General features: G+C 32.8%; 1 protein-coding gene across 2 annotated transcripts in view; it reads right to left on the reverse strand.

Moving 5' to 3' along the window:
- Nucleotides 1-25,956, reverse strand: part of LOC656845 (nubbin) — a 47,371-nt gene that overhangs the window by 5,138 nt on the left and 16,277 nt on the right. For both annotated transcript variants that reach the window (XM_064358784.1, XM_064358785.1), the window contains exons 3-4: nt 15,794-15,901; nt 3,814-3,873 (exon numbers count right to left, since the gene is read on the reverse strand). In XM_064358784.1, coding sequence (XP_064214854.1) covers nt 3,814-3,873; nt 15,794-15,901 — 168 coding nt within the window. The remainder of the gene's footprint in view (nt 1-3,813; nt 3,874-15,793; nt 15,902-25,956) is intronic.

A 25,956-nucleotide genomic window follows, 5' to 3' on the forward strand; every position in this document is an offset into this window, starting at 1 on the left:
CTGCACCGAAGGCCTATAAGAAATTTCACACCAGCTGAATTTTGATATTTAGGGATGCAGCGGTCACTTCACGCGAATCCATCGACCGTGAAAATAGCTCCAAACTCAAGTCAACAGTAAAACGAAGAAAAAACACAATTCGAAAGCAACTAACCAGAGTATGGTAAGCGTATGCAGTGTTAAGTCGTGTTAAGGGTTGAAGAACAAAAATTGCAACGTCATCGAGAGATTGATGAGGCGCCCCAATGCTCTGACATTGTTGTTAACGCGAGCAACCCCTAATATGTTAAAATGTGACCGCTTTGTTACCGACACGTCAACCAATCACTGCTTCACAATGAACCCTTTAAAATGCACCCTTTAAGCCGCGCGCGCCATTTTACAAAGGATTAATTTTTAGGGCACGAGACTAACTTTTTAATCATGTGTTCTGCACCAATACGCCAAAAAACATTTTTTTGTAATCTTTGAACAATGGATTGAGATCAAAGATTAATTTATTTATTTAATTATTTTTAATTCTGATCTATCAATCTTTTAATCTTGAAATGAAAAATAACAAAAGGACAATGCCCCCCAACATTGTTATAAAAAAAAAGAAATTAAGACAAATTCAGACAAGTGAATACTGAATCTGCAATAACAAATCGTTTTCTTCTAAATTCTATTTTTTGTGAAGTGTTAAAAGGTTTAAGAAATACAAGTCGTTGTTTTACAAAAACTTTGAAAATTTAAAATCGAGACTGATGTTTTGTGTTAGGGGAGACAAGGGACAAAAGTAACGCGGAACGAACGCAACAGCCACGATATTTTATAATCTATTTAAAATATGCGAAAACATTGATCTATTATTTTAGGGATTTACGTAATTTAGTCACAATATTTACAGTTTAAAATGATAAATAATTATTCTTAAAACTAGTTATCTTTTCTTAAGATTAGATTTTTTGTGGATACGTATTTCTGTCAATTTTTACAATGTAGAAGTGTTAGAATGCAATTTATTATTACAATAAAATTTAAAAAATACAGAAATTCCTTCTTACTTGACTTTTGTATGTTCATCTCGGCAACTAACCCTCTTGATTTTAATTTAGTTCGCAAGAAAGACAAACAATGAGTTATTGTTATTACGTAAAATAAGTTAATATTTACATAAACAAAAAAAATATTAACATAAATTGGCCAAATTGTTACTTTTGTCTCCAGTCTCCCCTAATTTCAATTTTTATTCTGAATGACTTGCTGTAAGAGTCCCTTAATTCTTCGCAAGCTAAATTATTTTCTTTTAACTTGTGTAATTTATGATTTTATTTTCAGTTAGTTACTTCAGATGATTTATAAAAAAAGCTAATAAATTAACAAAACTAGTAGTTGCTTTTTTTACTGACATATTTTTCTACTGAAAAGCATAAATACGAACATAAAACGAAATTATTTAAGATGCCTTCCAAAAATTAAAAAAAAATCATTTTTCTCAAAAATTTTCTCGAAAAGTTTTTTTCGAAAGTAAAATTTCATTAAAAATGACTGAATAAGATCGAAACTAATGTTCGCCTTACTAAATATAATTTTTTTTGCGAAATTTTCATCAAATAATGCAAAAAAATGGACGACGAAAGCCGAAAATAACGTTAAGTATTAAATTATTTGCTTGATTTAAGTTCGTTTTAAAAGTGAAAGACTAATGTTTTGTAAAAAACCGTAAAAACACAAAACAAAAGGATTATTTTTGATTTTATTTAGCAATGCTTAACGTACTGTTGTCGCAAAATTTTGATCAAATAGTCGAACAAGTTTTTCAGCCAAAAATTTAACTATTTACATACGTTATTTGTGCATTTTTCGAGTGTTTTAGTACGTTTTTTTTAACCAACAACTTATTTATTTCGCATAAAGTCGGTAAAAAAAACAGAAACTTATAAATCAAAAGTCAAAATTAAATTATTTGGGCTTTTTTGTCTTAATTCTAAGCAAGATAGTTACTCATTTAGTTTGCAAATTACAACGAAATTAACGAACTTTTTGACCTATTTAGAATTTTCTGATAAAAATTTCGATAAAGAACTGATAAAAATTATCCAATTAAGTCACAAAAGTACGTTACTTCAAGTTGAAAACTTACTTATTTCGCAAAATTTTCAACGAGGAAAAGTCGACTTTGAGATAACATAAGACTGAATGGTTTTGAGGTATTTTTTAAATATTAATTTATTAAAATTTAAAAATAATTTCTAAAACGGTACCTACAGATTTTAGTTGAAATGGCACTTGACCTGAGATCTGAGTCAGTTTGTCCTAAAATCTAGCTTAAAATCTTAGTTTTTGAGCATAATTTATAAATCCTTGTTGTATGTGCGATGTCCCAATAAAAATAATTTTATAAAAATTAATATCAAGCAGATTTTTTGCTGCTAGTTATGTCGACACGAGATTTCAGTGGCCATTAAAGGTGATGCTGATGATTATGGATGGTGTGTGCAAATATTGTCAACTTTCTATTATTTGTGTAATAACTGATGTAACTTCGTTTGAATACATTTTGGGCCACGTTTAATTTTCAAATCAGGGCTTGGTTCCATTTTTGGCTCAACCGCGATAATTCACTTGAAATTTACACCTATTTTCTATTTATAGTAATCACAATCAGCGCCAAAGTCCGCTCGAAATTTCCTTATGTCACTGTCTGTCGCGCATTTTTCAGTTTTTACAGAGCCGAAGTTGTGTGCATGATTGGAATACAGAATGGGCATATATTCAGATAGGCCTGGTCCCTAGCAGCATTTAAATAGTGTGGATGAGGAATTTTTGCGTCACTGGCTATGTAAAATAGGGTTTGATTTTAAGCCAACGTTACGTGATTTGAATACTTGAGGGAATCGAACGGTTCTTGTAATAATTTAGTAGGGAAATTTCGTACGACACCTGAAAAAAGCTCGAATCTGAATGGAGCAGATAGTGTATAAAAATCGGAAATATATTCAGATCGCATTCGTAAAACTCTTTGAATAACAAAACAGCAGCCACAATAAAAGTATACGGCCACATTATGGCAAAGCTCTGCGTGATGGCGCGGATTTGGCGGAGCTTTGCATCGAGATGGACGAAAGCTCGTAATTAATTGGAGCGTGATAATGTGCAAAATCACATTAAAAAGTAATTGAGCCAGTTAGAGATGAAAGACACGCTGGAGCTTACTGATCATCAATCAATCATAACGGATCGTGTTTCAACACTGTTCGATCAAACAGCATTTAGGGCGGCGAGGGTGCATTTTAACCGGCCAAAGGGTGTAAACTAAAAAACAGCCGTTAATCCATGAAATACCCCGGAATCGATTATCACCCGCCGTATGTCATTTTTTTGGAAATTCTCCTATTTATTATTGAACCGTCAACAAGCATTTAATTTGAACGGAGGCACGTAGGGCCTTTATAATTCAACAAGCAGTGGCACGTGTCGCTAACCCCTTGCACGTGGCCATCTTCTTTATTAAAAAGGGTTAAACACTACTTAGGGTTTTTTGGGCTCCTTGGAGGGGCGCTTTATTGCGACAAATGCGTGTGGCCCCACAAACGATAAAAATATTTTAATGAGGGTGGGAAAGGACAAAGTGATAGTCATTAAAGTTGAAATCTTCATAAAAGCTCGTTAAGTCACATTAACCAAAGTAGTTCCCGGTAAAAAATCTCTCAAATTATACATTTGTAAGAACAGAAGCAGTTTTCGCTATTATCTGACCGACTTTTAATTTGACCGTCTGGCCGCCTAAGTGTGATCAATTTTATTCTCAAATGTGCTTTCATGGCTTACCGTCGTTCGATGGCGGCGTCGAAGGCGTCTTGTCCATCCGTGTTATCGAACGCTGCTCACCTGAAACAGATTTTGGACAAAATTCAGATAAAAATACAACAGCAGGAATAAAAATATTCCGCGAAAAGCGGAGCGCAATTTTATAAATAAAAAAATAAATGAATAAATAAACGAAAATGCACTTAAAAACCTGAAGAAAAATAATAGAATATAAAGCAAGAAAAAAAATAACATAAAGCAAATTCTGTAACATAATTCTGTCAAAAAGAACATAATTTACGGATTTTAATATAATATAATATATTGCCTTACTTTTTATAAACCTTTAGAAAAGGTTAATTTTTGGTCATTTTTGACCAAATTTGGTGATTTCTTTCGTTTTAGTTTAATAAAAACAGGAAGAAAATATGTATTTTTGGTCTAAAAATGTGTTTAAATCTTCAGAACTAGTAAAAATATTATCATTTTTTGCATAATTCTGTGATTTATTGATTTACTTTTTAAGAAATTTTGCGCAATAATTGAGTTTTTGATAAAGAAATGCTTAAAAAAAGAACATTTTTGGTCATTTTCTACTAAATTTGGTGATTTTTTCGTTCTAGTTTAATAAAAACAGGAAGAAAAACATAATTTTTGGTCTAAAAATTTGTTTAAATCTTCAGAACTTGCAAAAATAATGTAATTTTTGGCATAATTCTGTGATTTATTGGCTTACTTTTGAGAAATTTTGTGGTATAATTAAGTTTTTTGCTGAGTATATGCTAAGAAAAAGTAAATTTTTGGTCATTTTCGACCAAATTTTTTCGTTCAAGTTTAATAAAAACAAGAAGAAAAATCTTATTTTTGGTCTAAAGGTTAAAAAACGTGTTTAAATTTTCATAACTTGCAAAAATAATGTAATTTTTAACATAATTCTGTAATTTATTGGCTTGCTTTTTAAGAAATTTTGTGGAACAACTAAGTTTTTGCTAAATAAACATTTAGAAAAGATGAATTTTTGGTCATTTTCGACCAAATTTGGTGATTTTTTCGTTCTAGTTTAATAAAAACAGGAAGAAAATCTGTATTTTTGATCTAAAAATGTGTTTAAATCTTCAGAACTAGCAAAAATATTGTCATTTTTTGCATAATTCTGTGATTTATTGATTTAATTTTAAGAAATTTTGCGCAATAATTGAGTTTTTGCTAAAGAAATGCTTAAAAAAAAGAACATTTTTGGTCATTTTCTACCAAATTTGGTGATTTTTTCGTTATAGTTTAATAAAAACAGAAAGAAAAACATAATTTTTGGTCTAAAAATTTGTTTAAATTTTTAGAACTTGCAAAAATAATGTAATTTTTGCCATAATTCTATGATTCATTGGCTTACTTTTAAGAATTTTTGTGGAATAATTAAGTTTTTACTGAGTATATGCTAAGAAAAGATAAATTTTTGGTCATTTTCGACCAAATTTTTTCGTTCAAGTTTAATAAAAACAGAAAGAAAAATCTTATTTTTGGTCTAAAGGTCAAAAAACGTGTTTAAATTTTCATAACTTGCAAAAATAATGTAATTTTTAACATAATTCTGTAATTTATTGGCTTGCTTTTTAAGAAATTTTGTGAAACAACTAAGTTTTTGCTAAATAAACATTTAGAAAAGATGAATTTTTTGTCATTTTTGACCAAATTTGGAAATTTTTTCGGCTTAGCTTAATAAAAACAGAAAAAACAGATTGATTTTTGGTCTAAAAACGTGTTTACACGTGTTTACATCTTCAGAACTTGCAAAAATAATGTCATTTTTGTCATAGTTCTGAAATTTTTTGGCTTACTTTTTAAAAAAATGTACGCAATAATTGAGTTTTTGCTGAATAAACGCTAAGAAAAAGTGAATTTTTGGTCATTTTTGACCAAATTTGATACTTTTTTCGTTCTAGTTTAATAAAAACAGGAATAAAAGCTTGATTTTAGACTAAAAACGTGTATAAATCTCCAGTACTTGCAAAAATAATGTCATGTTTTGCCAAAGTTCTGTAATTTATTGGCTTACTTTTTAAGAAATTTTGGAAAATAATTGAGTTTTTGATAAATAAACGCTTAGAAAAGGTAAATTTTTGATCATTTGCGACCAAATTTGGCGATTTTTTCATTGTAGTTTAATAAAAACCTAAAGAAGAACATGATTTTTGGTCTAAAAACGTGCTTAAATCTTCGTAACTTGTCATTATTGACATAATTCTGTGATTTATTAGCCTAATTTAAAAAAAAAATGCGCAATCATAATAATGTGCTGTAAATTAAAATAGAAGAGGTCCCAAAATTGCGCCTTGTGGGACCCCAGATGTAATGTAATTTGTCAGATATGAATGAAAAAAAATTGTTAAAATTTCGTCGAAACCGTAAAAAAGCTCTAAAATAATCATCAAGGAAATTTTCCCAAGCCTGCTGAAATGCTGTCCACACCAAAAGCAGTAGAATCAATTTTTCTTGCCTAATAACGAGCATAATTATCTGGCGACTAAATACTGAGAAAAAGTAATGAAATTGTTAACACCATCCACATTAAAGTTTGATATGTCCATCAAGAGCGTACGTATTATCGGCCTGATATTTGCATGTGGAGGCAAATAATCCAATATTTTATGAAATATCGCGTGAGGGCTGTATGAATATATCTACGCATCATAAATATTTAAATGTTCATCAGCCGAATGCATTCAATCCACCGCAGAACATTCAAAAATTCAGAACTCAATTATCGGGACATGCATGCCCTTTGCATCGAAAAATAATTACGCGAGAAATTCGTCGGTATAAATATACATGGGCCGGTGTTTTATTTATAAATGTGGAGACATAAGGAAGGCTTTTGCGGCGAAATGTCCATCTAAGGCGTCTCGGATAGTTTACTTCTTACGACTCCCACGAGGCGGCTGACCCCACGCTATTATTTTTCACCCTTAGTCCGGCTTTTGCATACATCCCGCTCTACGACTCTATTTATCCAAACTCGACCAAATTTTTTAACCAACTGTTGTGTGCCGAATCGAAACGAATTGCGAAAAATCTGTGTTTGTCATTTCGGCATCGCTGTCCAAACTAATAGCCGGGTTATTAATTTATTAAATGACCGCTCTCCCCAATAAAAAAAATTAACGACGCAGAAATTGGCAATAATCGTTGATAATTGCTCCGATTAATTGTGCGATTTTGGTGGTGATTAAGCGGCCCTCAGACGCAGCCTCCGCCACTAAATATCGCAAGAAGGTAAAGGTACTCACCGATGGGGAAATGGTTGGGTGCGAAAGCACTGGACAAGTCGAGGTAATTTCTGTGCGGCATATTTGTCAGAGATAATAGTAAAGATGTCATACTGACGAATCGGGTTAACTGAATATTAAAAAGAAATATTTACTATTTGTAAGTAGATGTGAGATATAATTAAGCTGGTTATCGATAAGCCGAGATAAGTAATCACACGTGGAAAAAATCCAGTTTTAAATTATAAACAAGAGTACGTGGGTAACCGTTAAATAAATCAAAGCACTGGTTGCCAACATAATCGGCAAGAGGCAACTCAAATGGTACATTTCTCGCGACTTCACCGCGGCCGTTCCATTTTAATAGTCGTTCTTAGATCGAGCTGAGTTTGAGACTGACAGGGTGGTCAGTGGTCAGAGTCTGATATAGACGCTAATGCATTCACCCTCTCGGCATGCGAGCCTCTGCATATGCTCTCTGCCACCCTCATTTTTACAAATTTATCTTTAAAAACAGATAACTGGAAAAATGTTCCAAGAATACCCATCTTATCAATCTTAATAACAGATTAATGCCGCCAGTAAATCAATAAAAGACACATAGTTTCTTTCAAATGATGACTATTTATTTAAATCGTGTTTGAATAATATTTCAAAACAGATAACAGGTGCTTCATATCAATAACAGATAAATGACTGTTCTGGATACCTAGATAGCGTTATTTGTCTTATTTCAACATAAGTAATGTTAAATAAAAATCGAAGGATAAATGTCGGAAATGATCCTTAATAAATAAAAAGCAATAAAACAATTACCAATTTTATTTGCCAAGTCTGAATGATAAATTATTATTTCTTTCACTAAACAGTCGTTTAGATAAAACTGCATAAAGTATTTATTTAAAATACTTTATTTCTTCTTTTAATAATGTCCAACCTTTTGTTCTGTTCCAAAAAAACAATAGAGCTTCTGGTAATTTGGCGAGGTCCAATAATTTTACGAAAGCGAAAGAAAAATAATGTCTAAGTAAACTGATACTAATAAGTGGATTTAGCCAAAGAAACGCTAAATTAAATAATGTAATAATGTACAGACTGAACCAAAAGTAACGCACAAAATTCATAGTTATTTTGCTACATTTTGACATTATTATGACATTTATGATGTCACTCGTTTTTGAGTTGTGACGTCAATAACAACCGACACTTTTTTGACTGTTTTGTATAGTACACGTCTTTATTTCTCTGGTAATAAACAAAAATAAATAAATAAATAATGAATTACAAAATTAAAAAAATCTCATAAAATAAAAAATATTGTCAACTAAACAGAATGAATTCATCTATTTGTTCCTGATTTAATTTATAAGCGGCAATTATTTTTTATATTTTTTTTATATATACATATATAATTTTTTATATATAACACTTAATTTGCACCTAAATACAAAAAAATCCAAAAAACAATCGCCCCCTTATAAAATAAAGCAAGAACAAAAGATAAAGCTTTTTGTGTAATACTCCCAATAACTTTTACTTTATTTTTTTTATTTTTTGTCTTCGTTTTATTGTTAAGTTTAAAACAATAAAGCCTAAATAAAAATTATTTTTTCAACAAAAATTTACTTCTAGTATTTAGGAGCTTGTAATCTTTAATAATCCAAATAATTACTTTTTATGATTTTATTTTTTTATCATTCACCAAATGGTTTATACTGTATATTAATTTGTCTTCCTTCTATTCACATTATTGTACAATAGAAGCTTTAGTTTAAAACTTTCTACACGGTGTCTAGCCAGAAAGTGAAAAATATTTTAAATACTTTACTAATATTTTAAATTCCTGACGTAGGACTGATGACGGCCGAAACTGGTATCTTCAAATAAATAAAATAACGAAATTGGAAGCAATTTTTTTTAACCTTAGTATATTTTTTATCTTTAAACCTACGTATCTATTTTTTTTAAATTTTGGCATGCAGTTGTTAGCCACTTGACTGTGCAAATTGTAAGGTTGTGGAACATTGCTAAATCGATTTATTTTTAATACTTAATCTATTAAAATGTTTGCACTTACTTGCCAGTCAGTGTAAATAACATGCCTAATTGCCTAATTCCTGTCTATACTTATGCTACGAGTATAAATTAATGATACTTGTGATCGGAACGATAAAATGTATTGAGTAAAAAAATTGAGTAGACATTATCATTCTGGGTTAAATTTGAGATTGTCTCCAAATCGTATTTAATAACTAACTATTATACCCATAGAAACACTGAACATTCAGCGAATACTCCCTGATAAAGTGCGATAAATTAATGTTATACATAAAATCGCAATTTATTATTTGATTAATTTTCAATATTGCCACTTATCTGTTAATAAAATGTTGTAATCTTTAAATAAAATGTATGGATCACTATCAAGTGCTTAACGTGTTTAAGTACGGATTCGAAATATCTGGAACAGTTGGTTATTTTAAAAAAGCTACTTATTCCATGCGTTCAAAAACAAAATCCGTATATTTGTAATCAGTTCAGATTAAAAATAATCGTGATTGGTTTAAGAAAAATAAAAAATGTTAAAAATAACAACAATGTTTGTTGATACTACTTATTCTTCTCACTCCACTCTATTACGTTAGTCATTCTCTTCGAAACTGAAGTTTTATTTAATCTAGCAAATGACAGCTAATCTAATAAATAGGTATTATTGTTCTAGAAATGGTATGTCACATAAGTGATAAATATTTGTACTTCGATGTACTACATAATCATTCTCTTAAATAGTGACGTAGAAAATTAATAAGCGCTTATTTCCTTATCTCAACGATGCGTTTCCGTTCCACGAAGCAGCTTCCCAAAAAATACAAAATTTCGCAAGCGCCGTTCTTGGAAAAATTATCAGTATTAATAACTGTCAATTTAGCAAAAAGACATTAAAGCTTTCATGAAAGCACAGAACTTTGAAACATTAATTAATTTAATTAGGAAAGTTTCGGACATTTACCGTTATTTACAGCTCCAATATTATTAGATTATATATTTCGCTTCATACCTTTGGAAAGTTGGAGCGTCTCGTGTAATTAATCGAAACGTATGCGTTCGGGGGTACATTTGAGCAGTGTTTACGCAGTATATCAATAAGGGAGGGTCCCTCTTGACCACCGGGCCCAGTGGAATTGCAAAATATACACCCTCAACTAGCGAGGAGCCCAGTATAGAGCACCCGCCGCACTCCAGACGCCAAGTTCGCCCGAAAACCACGTAAACTTTCCTTCCTTCAATGCATAGAATATTCGGCTACCTTTTGAGCGGAACGGTCAGCTTTAGTATTGAAATGTAGCCCACGGTTAAAAGCCACTTTGATATGTATTTCAAATACATTTTAAAACAGCTCGTTATGAGCCAACGGATGGTTTATTTACTGCTCGTGGAAATTTCAAAGAGTATTATTTACCAAATCATTTCGCAATTCAGTTTCCAGCTAAAGTACCTATTTGTAACGAATATTACGTATCAGTGATTGTTTTCTCACACACGTGTCGTTTTTTCCACGAGTTATAATTTGAATGAAAGCTTGTATCTCTTTGAGTAAAACATGAGTGATTTTCGAGCGGCGAATACTTTGGATTCTTGGTCCCGAGCGACTGCATAAGAAAGCATTAAACAAACAATGCAGCTTCAAGAATGGCCTTTGGATCTTTGCGGAGCGCTTTTTCCGAGGGTGGATGCCCTTAGCATTTAAAGTGATTTCAGATCAAATCATTTACATTTAGGCCGTGCTCTCGAAACCCACTTGCCGATGATAAGACGAAAACAGCCTTATCGCCAATTTTTACTATTCATGATTATCTCCGAGAATTATAATTAATTTCGAGATCAGATAAGACGTGTCAAAAGATTTGTCATTGACGCCATTTGGAATAATAAAAAAATAACACGTAAACCCTCTTAGATAAGGGAGATAAGGACGAAGTTTGCCCGCATTTGAATTAATTTGCGTAGGGCTGTGATTGACTATTAGCATGATAAGGATCAAGCTTTTAAATGTTTAAAAAGGGGTGAATTAAACAGGTCTTGCTACCTGTTCAAGGCTGAAACGGTACGCGTGTCAACTTGTGGTAAGCCGCTTGGGACGAGTTAAGTGTTTCAAATCCCTATGCGAAAATACTTTAAATTCCATCTTCCCTTCTCCAGGACCCTAATTTACATCCTTTTAAGAGAAGGGTGTCATTCAATGGCTTTACGAGGACTAGAGCAATATTTGTTAAACGTGCTTTATTGCCATGACACGAGTCCTCAAAGCTTTGTTTTTCGGCAGATGATAACTTCTGATTATTGCAAGATTTTCGGTATTTGTTTGTTTTGGTTGTCTGTTTTCATTGCACAATATTTTTCGGCTCCATTATTTGATGGCAAATAAGTGGAAAGTCGTCCTTTATTACAACTGTTATTGAATACATTGCTGGTTTTTTCTGCATTTGTCTACAGTTTTTTCAAACACGTTTTAAATGCGCAATAATAAAGCCAATAAACAATTGCCCAATTTATATTATTATTATTTTCGGGATCGATTGTTTGGTTAAGATACTCGTAATTCTATTAAATTATCTCTGTTTTAAAAAAACAGATCATCTAAACATGTAGATAGATAATAGTTGCGTTATAAAATAATTTAAAAAATTTTTACTCCAAGACAACAAGTAAATACGTAGATTATAGAACCCAGAGTTTTTGATTAAATTAAACTGCAAACAATTTTTTTTCTATCAGCTCTAGTTTTTGAGATATAGGTAACTCAAGTTAGTATTTCTTTAATAAAACAGATACAACTTTTAGTCATTTACTTAAATTTGTTCACACATTTTTTTTTGCTGTTGTTGAATGTTTATTGGATCCTGATTTCTAAACAACCATCAAATTTTTTCTATCAGCTCAAATTTTCTAGACAAAGTAAACTCATTTTAGCATTTATTTAGAAAAATGCACATAGCTTTTTTAGACATTAATTTCTCTGTTGCTTCGGTTTTTTTTTTTGGCTGTTGTTGAATAAATGTTGGACGCTGATTTTAAAATCACCAACAAATTTTTGCAACCACTTCTAGTTTTTGAAATATGGGTAACTGCAGTTAGCATTTCTTTAAAAAAAGATACAACTTTTAGTCATTTACTTATTTATTGCATCAGATTTTTTGCTGTTGTTGCACACTTTCGTAGTATATCTACCTACTCATCGACAATATTAATACTTAATTGTGGTAAAGGCTTATGAGTCAATGCATAATACACCCCAACAATACGTGGAACAGCCCCAACTACATGAGCAAAACTGTTCAATTATGCAAGAAATGCTCGAGTTTGAAAAAATGAACAAATAAGCTTTTGGACAGAAGCTTTATTAATTAAGTAAGAAAATTCGCAGATTAGAGGCTTACTTTATGACGTATTGAACCGTGAACTTTGTGAAAAATTTTGCGTATCTGCAATAAATTTTAATTGAGCTTCATTGTCAAATTTTAAAAAAGTAGGTGAAAATGATGTTACGTACTTGAGATTAAATTCCACACTGTATCAATTTAATACTGTGTAGTAAAACTTTACGAATAAAAATTGTGTTTGCATTAATCGTGAATTTTGGAATATTTCCTAACATGTCTATCAATGTTTGTCAAACAAGGGCGTGTTATTTAACGTTGCTTTATGATCGATAAATTTATCGGCGTGTTTGTTTTAAATTTGCATTAATATTAGTACATATCGCAATCAAGCGGCATAAAACTTTGTAATTAGCATTTCAATTAATGGCTCTTTGTTCATGTGGTATTTTACGGTATCGGTCTCTTTTATTAGCGAAGAAAAATTGCTTGAAATTGTCGTTAAGAACAAAGAAAGTTGTTTGGGATTTGCCGGCGAATTGCTTATGCATTAGGGAAAAGACAGTTGCGAGGGAGTGGCCTAGGGCTGAACCTTTTAATTACGGAATGGGGACGAGGCGCACATATAAAAAATTACAACAATAAATGTAGGCAACCAGATATACGCCCGCTCGCGACATTTCATATTATAAAAGCTGTCCTGCACTTATTTTATGCCCTCATCTAGGATGTTTTACATCAATGTCCTGCGGAATATTCGAGTCGGGGTTCGCATCTATAGGGTCCTGCGACTTGTGAGTAGGTCGTATATAACGGAGGGAGTCTTGGGGATAACCGTCCTCCTTCCTGAAACGTTCGAAATGACCAGTCGAGCAGCACCTTGCCATGATAGTCCCCATTGATATACGGCCGTAGCAGGTTATACATTCCATAAAACATATATTGAAATGTCACTAGATGAGCGGCACATGTAACTGAATATGACTAAAATGGACGGCAATCATAAATTTACCGGACTGGGGCCCTTTCCGATAGATAAATTAATTTTAGATGACCGGACGGCCATCCGACCACTTAAAAAGTAATCATTTTTTCACAAACTTGACCACAAATACCAAGCGAATATTTTTGCGAAATGCACGCCTTTTTATTCTCATGAAGAGAAAATTACAGCGTTCGGGTGCGAAAACTGTTGTTACGCTATTTTAAACTAAATTTCTGAGGAGTTCAGCGACTGTAACGAATCTCATGGTTTCAGAGCGAAATTTGCCCAAACTGAAATAATCACAAAATACCAAAAATGTTCTTTTTTGTTTTTATTATTAATTATTTCTTAGCAAACTCCACCAGTGAAAAACAAAATATAGGGTGTTTTATTTAAACACTGTAACATTTTTGGAATAAAACATTTTTGAGGCTTAATTTTTTTATTATTTAAATATTCCAACATACCGACCGTAAAAGTTACATCCAATAGCTTAACGTTCAAAATTTTTTTACATTCTCGGAAACAATAAACATTTCCGATATTGCAACAACATATTCCGACAGACACATAGACACACCAAAGAATCAGAAATCTTTAAATTTGGCAACAAAATTAAAAATTATTCAATTGTTGGATAACATAGATCCATGTAAATGTGTGTTTCTTAATAAATTAGACTTTATTTCGGGTAACTTTAGAATTCAATTCACTTGGAAATTATTCTAACTTTCGGTTACAACGAACGATCGGATATAGCGAACAAGTCTCTTGAGTGTTCGTTATAATCGGGTTCAACTGTATAAGGTAAGGAATTCGAAAACAATATTTTTTCTTTATTCGACTTACCAGACTAATTAAAGTGTTGCTGGTACAACGTTCTTTCTTACAAGATAATTTTTTGCTAGGTTTTTAAATAAGCGCACAGTTTCAGTTGACTTTTTTACCAAAAAATGGCATAATTGTTCAGAATTTTGAAAAATTCTCAGTTTTTGTCGCTTGTATTCGCATTCTTCGTCTCATTTTCTAATAGAAAATATTTTTATCAAATGTTTACAAACTCAGTTTTTGTCAGGGTGTTAAAAGTTTTCATGTTTTGGAAACCCTGAATCAAAAAAATTTAAATATTCACAAAACTAGAATTCGAAAAGCAATAATTTTATCATATTTATAATCTTCACACCATATGCATATCCATCGAACTAATTTTATTATTTATATTTTTGGAATTCAAAATCATGCTACCAGGGTGGTAAAAGTTTTAGATTTTAGAAACCCTGACTCAAAAATATAATTAAAAAAAATAAAAAAAGTAAGTAAACAAAAATTAATAATTTAATGTTAACAACTTTCATACAAATTAATGGCGACAGCATTGTTGTGATTAAAAAAATGCACACAAAAATAAAACAAAAATAGTTTTGTTTAATGCCTAGCTCTTGTAATTATTCAAATTTAATTAACTTCGTATTACATAATTTTTGTAACGTATAATCTGTCCAAGGTGACAATTCTCAAAACTACGTTCTTCACGGACACAGACAGACATCACATATTGATTTTATGTCCATAAATTAGTGAAGTAGTAATAATAATAAATTGTGTTGTAAAAGTTGTTCTGAAAAATAGTTTTATCTAGACTAGCGTAATTTAAAGATAATCCCACATTTATTAACGATTTTTGGGCAAAGGTAGGATGATCCGCCGGTGTCCCTTTAAAGGACTTAAAGTGGGGTGGTAAAACAGTCAATCTTTATCGAATTCTCACGTCTGGCGTGGTCCATTTGTCCCTCCGTTTCAGATTGCCCTTCTTGTTCGCAGCGTCCAACCCCCGCAGCAGGCGACTTTCTCTTATTTAAATCGAATTATACTCAAGCTGAAAGGTGCTTCATTTTGTCGGCAGAAGTGAGCCAATACAACGTCCAATTTCGTTTTGTATAATTAAATGAAGAAACAGACAAATTCAAATTTATTGTTACGAGTTGAAAGGACGAGACATGCTCATGCAGTTCCACTAATCGCCATGGATGATACTTAATTTAGCTAGTGTAACTAATTTTTTTAATTATTATGCTATATGTCTGGCAGTAAATACAGTTAAAATTTGCAATTTCACTCGGTTCTGTGTGATTTTATTACCGGAATTAGGTGCACACACACGATGCAAATTGGGCTGAGAGAGAAGTCGTGATGGGAGCAACATGTGACAGTAACGAGAAGGGGTGACTCAGCAAATTTGGGGCTTTTCGTAATAATCTGTCAATGGGGTATGTTTCGAAAATCAATGATGTTCGGAAATTGAGTGTCGCCCCAAAATTGGCGGATTTAATAGACAGCGATTGGTGTTTTTGTCATGAAAATCGGAATTTACTCACTTGGCGAGAGGCCCAGTCTGGTCTGGAGCGCTACTTTCGACTCCTCGCTCGAAGGTACTTGCAGCTCCTGCCGCCAAGGCATCTCAGGATCGTTCAGCCATAATTTACCTGAAAACGAGCATTTTTTCAGACAAAAATTACCTAATTCTAAAACTAAAATTAGAAACCGTAGACCTGTTACTTGTTGTTAATTGAATGAAAAAATCTCTTCACAACGGACACCTCCCATTAGCGGACACCTCTCCACAAAACAATTCCTTGTAAAATGTACCCTCTACTCAAAAAATAAAAAATATTAAGAGACTGATTTTTTCATTGATAACATTTTTTTTTACCTAACTTAAAACTTATACACCCCACTTAACCCCGTTAGAAGGTAATTAACTATATAGAATTGCATTGTCACGAGATTACGTAAGTATGCAAAATTTCAGTTCATTCGGATAACTATTATATTTCTTCAGTTTTTTTTTAATTTTTGTAAATTTCATTCCGTGTATTTACTTCTTGGTTGTTAAGGGGCTAGACTTCGGCCCCGAGTTGTATTTGCAGTTGAAATAAAGACGGGTTATTATCATTATTTGTTATTATTATTTTTCGATATAAGTGCATAATATAATCGATATATGGAAGTGCGCATTGGTGATTTCAAGGTAAACAGACTCGGAAATCCTATGCTGATTCCGGAGGGGGCGGTAGTAGCGCTAACTAGGGTCGCACTAATCAATAACCCCCCTTTCGCCCCAGCCGTCCGGAACACACAGCTTCCATTCCGGATCAGCCACAACAACTGGCCAAACGATTCAGGTCTTCAACCTTTGCACTTTCGCACTAATAAAAGTACTGAATAAACATTTTTCCGTGAATGTTCGTCTCGGATTTTTCTATAACCCAAGGTTAAAAATGATCTTGTTTTTACTAGGAGAGACATAATCGCTTCAAAGAAACATTCAACGCGGTAGCAAGTTGATTATTATTTTTGGTAATGATACCTTTGGAGTATTTACGTTTTTTTTTTACTTCATCTTGTGAGAGGCTGTTTCACAGGGATTTGGACGTTTTTATGTGTGACCGCTTCGCCAGTTTGATTGCCGGAAAAGAAATTATTAAACGTGTCGTGTCGAACGTGAATATTTTATTCAGCTGTAATTAAACATTTTTTAAAAAGTTCAAAAGCTTCCACTGTTTGCAAAATATGTATAATTTAGGCAACATGCACTTTACTTGGCTAATTTTTCAGTACAAAAGAGATCGCTATTTTATGGATTCACGAAAATGGCCATCAAATTACGGTTTTAAATGTAAAACCGAAATTGGTACAAAATTACAGTTTTGAAGTCGTGCAACTGCCAGTGATTACAACAAGACATCAAGGATTACGTGCTATCAACGTCCTAATGACTATCACTATTTTTAGCTAAATTAAAATGTACACAATTTTTTTCTACAACGTTCTTATTAACTATCGTAAAATAATATGCAATTTTTTGGAAAATGTACCCTCTAGTCAATAAATTAAAAAATATTAGGAGACAGATTCTTTCAATAACAACAGGTGGGCTAATGACAACACAGGAAACTACTAGAAAAACAAAATTAAAAAAAATGTACATCCCTTTTTGACCTACCTTAAAACTTTAACACCCCATTATTAACTAAATATAAAATTGTATTGTTACGCTGAAAATGCAGATTACGTAAGTATGCAAAATTTCAGTTCATTCGGATGACAAACAGTAACTCTTTCAAATTTAGCTCGAAAAATAGGAAACAGGTAACAAATAAAGTTAAATAAAAGCGTGTAAAAACATCAATTTCCTCTTAAAAGCACAGACTTTTTCATATTTTTGTCGTGTAGCACAAATTATTATTGACCCAATAACTCAAAATAATTCTAATAAAAATGTAAATTTGCAATTTTAGAACGTTATGTCACTACTTTGTCGTATTTTCCCCAAGTTTTAAGTTTTTTTAAGCAAGTTTAAGTTCTTTAGTTCCTTGTTTATAAAAAAAATCGTTGTATAAAAGCTGCAGGTGAGAAGAACAAAGCCACGAGGCTTGTAAATTGCAAATGTGTAGTGCAATAATAAAGGCAGTTATCGAAGAATCTCGTTTCTGCTTATTTGATAAATGAGGGAATATGTAGTACATAAGTGGTACCAATGTCCACGTCCAGCAGTCGTCGATTCGGTTTCAGTCTCTTTAATCTCTTATTTCCTGAAAGTGGAAGAAGATTCAACATCCACTGGCTATGTGATTTAGAAGAGATAAAACCGAGTTAAATAAAAGTGAAATAGGGGTATTTTAGTTTGGCGCGGGTTAGTGCAGGGGTGGTCTATTCTTTTGAAGATTCACAATTTGATTCGAGGGGTCTAAGTAAATTGCGGCCTGCTTTTCTCAGACGCTTTCATGGCGGTACAGCCGATGGACACCAACACAAATCAGGGAACGGGAGGGAAAACCGGGACAAGACTACGTGCACGTATATAAGGAGACACCGCCAAGCGAGGGAACTGTTTGTCTTTGCGCCTCAATGCCCTCCGCTGATCTCTGCACGACTTACACATGTAAAATCATCGCAAGCGCGATTTAAACACATTACCATTCGCAGTAACAAAATAAAAAAACAGTAAGATTAAAATTCTGCAGATCTAAGTGACTGAAAGAGTAATAAATTAAAAAACTATAACAAAAAAGTAAAAAAATAAGACATAAGTATGAAACTAAGAAGCTGAAATACTGAAAATAAACGTTAAAATTGTGCTGGAAGAAGTTTGTTAACATAATAACTTAAAAAAGTTAAATGGAGCACCCAGTTTTTTTTATTTTGCTACTCAGAGATCATTAAATTGTCTAAATAAAACCATTTATCCACAATTTTTTAATCCAAGCGTAATAGAAAACGTGAAATTTTCATAGAAAACAGCGAAATTCTAGCTGTTTAGGCGACATTTACAAAATAATCAAACAACAGCTTTTTGCTCAGTTTTAATCGCTTTATGATTGGTCTGTTTTATAGTAGGGAGTGCAATCTCCCACCGATAGCCAATGACAAAGGCTTTTCAATCGTCTTAGGAGGTGATTTTAATATTCTTATTGGTCAATTACTCATTTCTGAGACAAATGAGACACCAGTCAAATCGGTTTAAGGGCTGGTCTTTCTCACACAACGGAATTTCGCCTAAGATGCGAATAAAATGGTCGATTCTGTTGCAGCTTTTTTACAAAAACACACTTTTTTTAATTTATTACACAAAAACACAAAAAAATTGTTTAAAATAAAAAATAATTGAATGTAGAATTACTGACAAAGAAAGTGATTGAAAGAGTAATAAATTAAAAAACTATAACAAAAAAGTAAAAAAATAACACTAAGTATGAAACTAAGAAGCTGAAATACTGAAAATAAACGTTAAAACTGTGCTGGAAGAATATAAAAAATGAGAAGTTTGTTAACACAATAACTTAAAAAAATTAAATAGAGCACCCATTTTTTTATTTTGCTACTCAGAGATCATTAAATTGTCTGAATAAAACATAAAACAATTTATCCACGATTTTTGGATCCAAGTGTAATAGAAAACGTGAAATTTTCTTAGAAATCAGCGAAATTCCAGATGGTTTGGCCGACATTTACAAAATAATCAAACAACAGTTTTTTGCTCAGTTTTAATCGCTCTATGATTGGTTTGTTTTACAATTGGAAGTGCAATCTCCCACTGATAGCCAATGACAAACGCTTTTCAATCGTCTTAGGAGGTGATTTTAATATTTTTATTGGTCAATTACTCATTTCTGAGACAAATAAGACACCAGTCAAATCGGTTTAAGAGCTGGTCTTTCTTACAGAACGGGATTTCGCCTTAGATGCGAATAAAATGGTCGATTCTGTTGCAGTTTTTTTTTTATAAAAACACTTTTTTTAATTTATTACACAAAAACACAAAAAAATTGTTTAAAATAAAAAATAATTTAATGTAGAATTACTAACAAAAAAACTTTAACGCTGAAAAACTAATAATACAAAAAAAATAAAAAATATTGAGACTGAAATTCGGAAGAACTAGGCGACTGAAAAGCTGAAAAACTGAAAAAACTATAGAACTGGCAAAGAAAAACACTAATAAAGTCAAACATTAGATTCTGAATAAAAAAAACAATACAATAAGAGATTGAAAAGTTAAAAAACTTAAAAACTGCAAAGTAAGAACATTAATAAGGTAAGACAGTAAAACCATGAAAAACTGAAAAATTGAGGAAATGGATAATGTGAAATTCTATGGGGAAATTAAGAAACTAAAAAACAGAAGTAATGGAAGTCTGAGAAAAAAAATCTTAAGATGTAAAATAAATTAAATTGAATAAATATAGTATTATAAATATATTTAAAACTCAAAAACGCCCTTAAAATTTTCGTTAGGAAAGTCTAGAAATTCCTTTATCTCCTCCCTCGCCAGAAACAAACCTATTATCAGTTCGTAGGTAATTATCTTCCGCGGGCATAAAATTTCCGTAAGCCGCAATAGTCGAAAGCAACATGTCGCCCGTTCCACCCCTTTCTCCATTTATATTTCCGCGTGCAGTTAATAGCTAAATTGCGTCTTGAATAATTTGCTGCGAGTTAACCGTTTTAAAACGACGTTTTAATGTCTGTAATCGAACGGAATCGTTCCGCCATCCCAGTTTTTTAAACGTATGCAGATGTAAAGGGGTAGTTTACATAGCGCAAGCGTATCCCGCCCATATCTCTATCGATATTATGTAAAAGTGTGACGCGTGCGCGACCTAACGCGTTTTACATGTACATTTTTATGAGCATCCCTTTCATTTCACACCCGATATAAGATTTCAACCCTTGCGAAAGGGTGCCCAATGGCAACGCGTGCTCCACTGCTGCCTTCCCGGCTTTTCTGCGACATTCGATCATCCCGTTTGCTTTTCTTATTTTTTTTAAACGCTCCGGTAATTTGTTGATTAAGACAATAACTTTCCGGGCTTGGCCACATGCCGTTACGAAAGTGTTATTTACCATTTTTTGCGCTTTGAGAGCATGTGGTTCCATTGTGCACACACGCCTGTGTTGTATATACCTGGGGTTGCAACCCTTAATGGCGAATCTAACCCTCTTTGCACATCAGCTGTGCTGAATAAACACGTATACGGGGTACAGATTTGTGACGGATCGGATTTTTTATTTCCTTCGGGCCTTTCTTTAAGAAACCTGAAATAATATTTTTTATATTGTCATGATGATGGCTGTCGTCTTAGAGAATTCAATCCGTAACATTGGGGTTGGAAAAAGTTTCTTAAATTCGGCAAATTAAAAGGGACCTGTTCGTTGGAAGGGCACAAAGGGCCCTTGCAACGTTCCTCTATGATAAATGTTTTAAGCGTGCACAGCTCGTGTTGTAAAGTAGCAGATTTTTGTGTTTGCTTTTGTGCGAGGCGAACCCTTTTTAAATCGCGTGTTCAAATATCGGAGGTTGCAGCTTTTGTTCGAGTGGTACTATTGGAGCGCTGTAAACCAATACCACGCCGTTTTGCATAATTTTCATGGATAAACGGGTCGATTAAAAATGGACGCACTTTCGAAAAAACGAAGAGTTATGGATTCTGAGTTATTCATGAATTCAGGAGCGGATTGATTTAAATTACCGGCTATGGCAGTAAATGTCTAACAGTAGCATTGATTCGCTTTAATTTATTGAAGAAAACCAGATTTTTAGCATTCGTCAGGCTAGTTGGATACGTTCTTGCAAATAAGCCCATAATTCATTTCGAATGCAAAAATATCGTTACGAAATCGGGTGGTTTTTGCGCCGCATTCCCACGTTTTTTACCGAATAAAAGACAATTTAAAATTCATACAAACCCTACAAAAAGCGGCTCTCACCCCATTTTTAGATGAATAAAATTGACAAGTAGGTAAAATCGCAATAGGCTTGAATAAAGGAGCACTTTACCCTAAAAAACGCACATATTGGGGGAAATCTGATGATTTGACCCAAATCCTCCTTTATAAAAAACGCCGTTTTTTACAAATCTGCAACGGAATTTCTCAAGGGTTCCTAAAAGGTTGAGTTTCACATTAAACCTTTAAAATTTCTCATATTCGCTCGTTTGATTAAAACCGTGCTTTTAGGGGAAACCAAATATTGGAGACCGTTACAAAAAAAGGTGATTTCTAACGAACTCTTTCTTTATGGAAGCTACTAGAAAAGTCGTTAAAATTTCGCGTTTACTGAGGTTGGGGCAAAAAGTCGTTACCGACTTTATTAGATCTTGAAATGTAACGAACTTTTGACACCGAAAAACCGGCAATTTTTTACGTTAGAGACGCTCAAATTAGCGGAGCTCATGTGGGCCTCTTCAACACCCCATTCTATTGACTTTCAACAGCGGGCTAGGAAAAAATCAACGGTTTTCGCGAACTCCCTGCAGCCTTTTTGGCTCATTTTCCCGCCAATTGATCGGAACTTTTTACAGGATTATTTTTATTATTGGCAAGTGCCACTTAGCTCCCGCCAAATAAACACAAACACTGCGAAACCACTTTTCATGCCTAGAGTACAATGTTTTGCTTCTACTCGGAAAATAGCAGATTCTGTTATTAGGAGCAAAAGTGATACTTTACGTGGCGAAGCTGATTATTATTTTATCCGCAAACGTATAAATTGATAAAAATTGCGAGATTTTTAGCAACATTCCCACATTCAAAAAACTCAGGTCTTAATATTCCTCCCTTAGTTAAAACAAAACTTTTACTCTATGGCCGAAAAATACAACTTTTACTTGTAGAATTTGTACATAAAAGTTGAAACTTTTTTGACGTTTGCGGATAAAATACATAATAACAATTCGCAAATTTTGTAGAACTTCAGATAAGATAAAAAGTGGGTATTCAATTGAAGTAATACTTCTTATACAGAGTGTTCCAGCTCGTCTTCTATAGCCCAATTATTAGACATTTAATATTTTGCAAATGTCATATATACTGTGAAATTATGAAAAATATTTTTGATTTTACAGAGTGTCTCACAAAAAATATTATTATGACGTCATCATTTTTTGGGACACTCTGTATAATCAAAAATTTGTTCCTGAAATGTGTCCGAACGTCTACAAAATATCAAAATTCCAACTTTAAAAATAATTAAACTACAGAAGACGGAAGATGAGTTGGACCACCTGATTAATTTTTTTAAGTTACTGTTTAAAAATACGTTCGTGTAATTAGATAACACGTAGATAACGAGTAAAATGGACAGATAATCGTATTCTTTAATCCATATTTAGTTGGAAAGCAATTTCCAAACTTCCGCTTCTTTCTTCTGTGGTTTTGTTATTGTGCACCGAATAGCAAATTTTCTTTGTAGAAATTTGGCTTTGCTGAATAATTTCGTATACGAGATTAGATGTTTAGGATTATCTTGTTTAATTGATGGTTAATTAAGATGTGTGTCCATCACTTTAATGGAGATGGAGATTTTATCAAAAATCTACCGTAACGAAAACCGTGAAAAGATTTGAGTAAACAGTCCATTCAAGAGCCGGACCTCCAGAAGCGCGACTTGAACACCTACTGATAGCTCATTTGCATAATTCGAGACGTAAAACTTGTCATCACGAGCTTGGAAAATTAATTTTTTGGTCGTGTTAACTCAAAAATTTAGATTGCACTAATTATACACGACTGTCAGAATGTGAAAAATGACGGGGAGATAATTTGGGGAAAGTGGCCATTAACTAAGTGGCATTTTATCATAGAAAAATTTTAATACCTTTAGAGTTTTTCTAAAACACGTCCGGTGGAGCTAAAACAGGTACGTTCCAGATAAAGATGATTGACATGTTAATAGAATTGGGAAAAGGTCCCGAATTATGAAATTTATAAAGCGGCCCTTTGGGAGTGCAATTAACACAAAATTGGGGCTATGGGCATTGTGTGCAAGTGCATGAAAAGTTCCAAAGCGATCTAAAGCAAGCGCTAATGGTGGCCGACCGCATTAACCTTCTAGGTCGGAGGAGAACGGACGTCGATAGTGTACCTTGATTTAAGCGAACGTCCATTATAAGTCGAGGAAGGGTGGAGGGCGGCCCAAGCCCGCTAACTACCCGCAGAAATAGAACTAGTAATTGAATTGTCTTGTTGGCAAGCTTGCTCCGTACAAGTGCTTCGGCTAGAGCGAGAAACACGCCTACGATTTAACTGCCGACCCCCAACTCATAGAAGTTGGTAATTGAATTTTACCCCTAGATATATATTTGCACCACGATAAATTCCATCTCAATCTGCGGCCGAATCACCGTATTTTTGTTAATGCGGTAAAAACGTAACATGATCGCGAAGTGGGCAATTCCATGACAAATGCGCTGGGGCAGATAGGTGACGGGGTTTCTATTATCGTGGAATGGATATTCATTTCCCATATAAATGTAATCATTGATTCGAGTCCTGCGAGCTTTTTTACTATACGGGGAGATGCTATCTCTCCTCTTGTATAAGGTTCTCGAATGATTGGCTGGTTAGAGACTCGATAATGCTCTTCGTAGTATTGGTCCGCAATCCACTGAATTCCATTTCATTTTCAAATTGAAATTTCAAAATTCTTTGTGATGCCACATACAGGAGCTTGAATTGCCAACGCAACGACGAGAATTGGCTTCGTTCGATCCCTTTACAAAACGGAATCGCTGAATTTATTTTAATTTTATTTCCACTAATAAACGAAAGCTATTCCGGCAAGATGGGGCAATATCGGTAATTACCCCAAAACGCTATTTTTGCTGTTTCACGACCAAATCGGAAAATTTCATAACAGCTTCTTTAGCCGCAATAAAATGCAAACTGAAATGAGCATACCTCCATAAAAATCTAAATTATTGTCCCTAACATTAAAAAAAATCACAAACATCTAAGTTATTTTACTTTGTTGATCATCAACTGGTAGCAATCAGGCGAGGATTTTTAAAAACTAATAGTAAAATCTCTCTTAACGGACACCTCTGACAAACGAACATTTTTGTTTCTCTTTTAAGCGGACTCTCCAATAAGCGGACGAGGACATGCAATTAGAGATCCTTGAAAATAAAATCTCTCCTTTAAGCGGACAGTACGCCATGTACGAGTGTGTTATCATTACATAAGCGAATTCATAGTTTGTTTAACCGACTCAGATTCAAACCTCAGAAAAAGTTAAAGTTAGATGTGATCATAGCACTAGTTCTTATTTGCAGAAGGTTTTACGGTGTCTGTATGCATTCTTTGGTACATAATTTTATTTTTTATATGGAAGAAAGATATATTTTCCAAACCAAAACGAATTTAAAAAACAAATATTTTTTAAAATAAAGGTAAATTTGTAGAAAAAGTTTTTTTAAAGACTGATGAATGATAAATGACTGATGAAAGTTAAGAAGTTTGCGGAGATATTTTCTGAAGAGTGACTACGAAAGTTTCACTAGTAAGTAATTTCTAGCATATCTGCGAATATTGATGAACAAGATGTAGCAAATTTTGAAAAATATTTTTTTTTAAATAATTGATAAATATTGTTATTGTACCAAATAGCTCTTTTATAAAGTAATTTAGTCTGTTACTTTTCTTAAGAGGACACCTCCATTAAGCGGACAAAAAACGTGTCCGCTTATTGGAAAATTCACTTATAACTGAAGTAAACAAGTAATCTTCAAGTAATTTAAAAAATCATCGAAAATTTGTTTCAAGTACTATATCTACCTATTTATTTATGTATTTTATCCAACTTTAATAAAAAAATAAAAAACTAGTTAAAAGGTGACCTAATTATTAAATTCCACTTAAAATATCGTAACACTAAAAAATCAGAACCAATTATTTGGCCGATTTTTGAATAAGTGCAGTAAAGTTCTTTTACGTTCGTTTACCTACTGAATGGCAATTATTCATTAAAAAAATATTATTGAGTATTATTTCATTTTTCTCTTTCCCAAGCAAAACCGACAGCAGTTAATTAAAATATGCTAAATTGCTCCTTATGTCAGCTTGCTTATTTAAATTACCTGTATTATAATTATAAAATGCAAGCAGACAATCTTAAAAATCAAAATTATTATTAAATAATTTAACAGAATTCACATACGAGTATGTTATTCAATGGTAAGTTGCTTTTTCTTTTGCTAGG

The sequence above is a fragment of the Tribolium castaneum genome, chromosome 9, assembly GCF_031307605.1.
Source record: "Tribolium castaneum strain GA2 chromosome 9, icTriCast1.1, whole genome shotgun sequence".
Lineage (NCBI taxonomy): Eukaryota > Metazoa > Arthropoda > Insecta > Coleoptera > Tenebrionidae > Tribolium > Tribolium castaneum.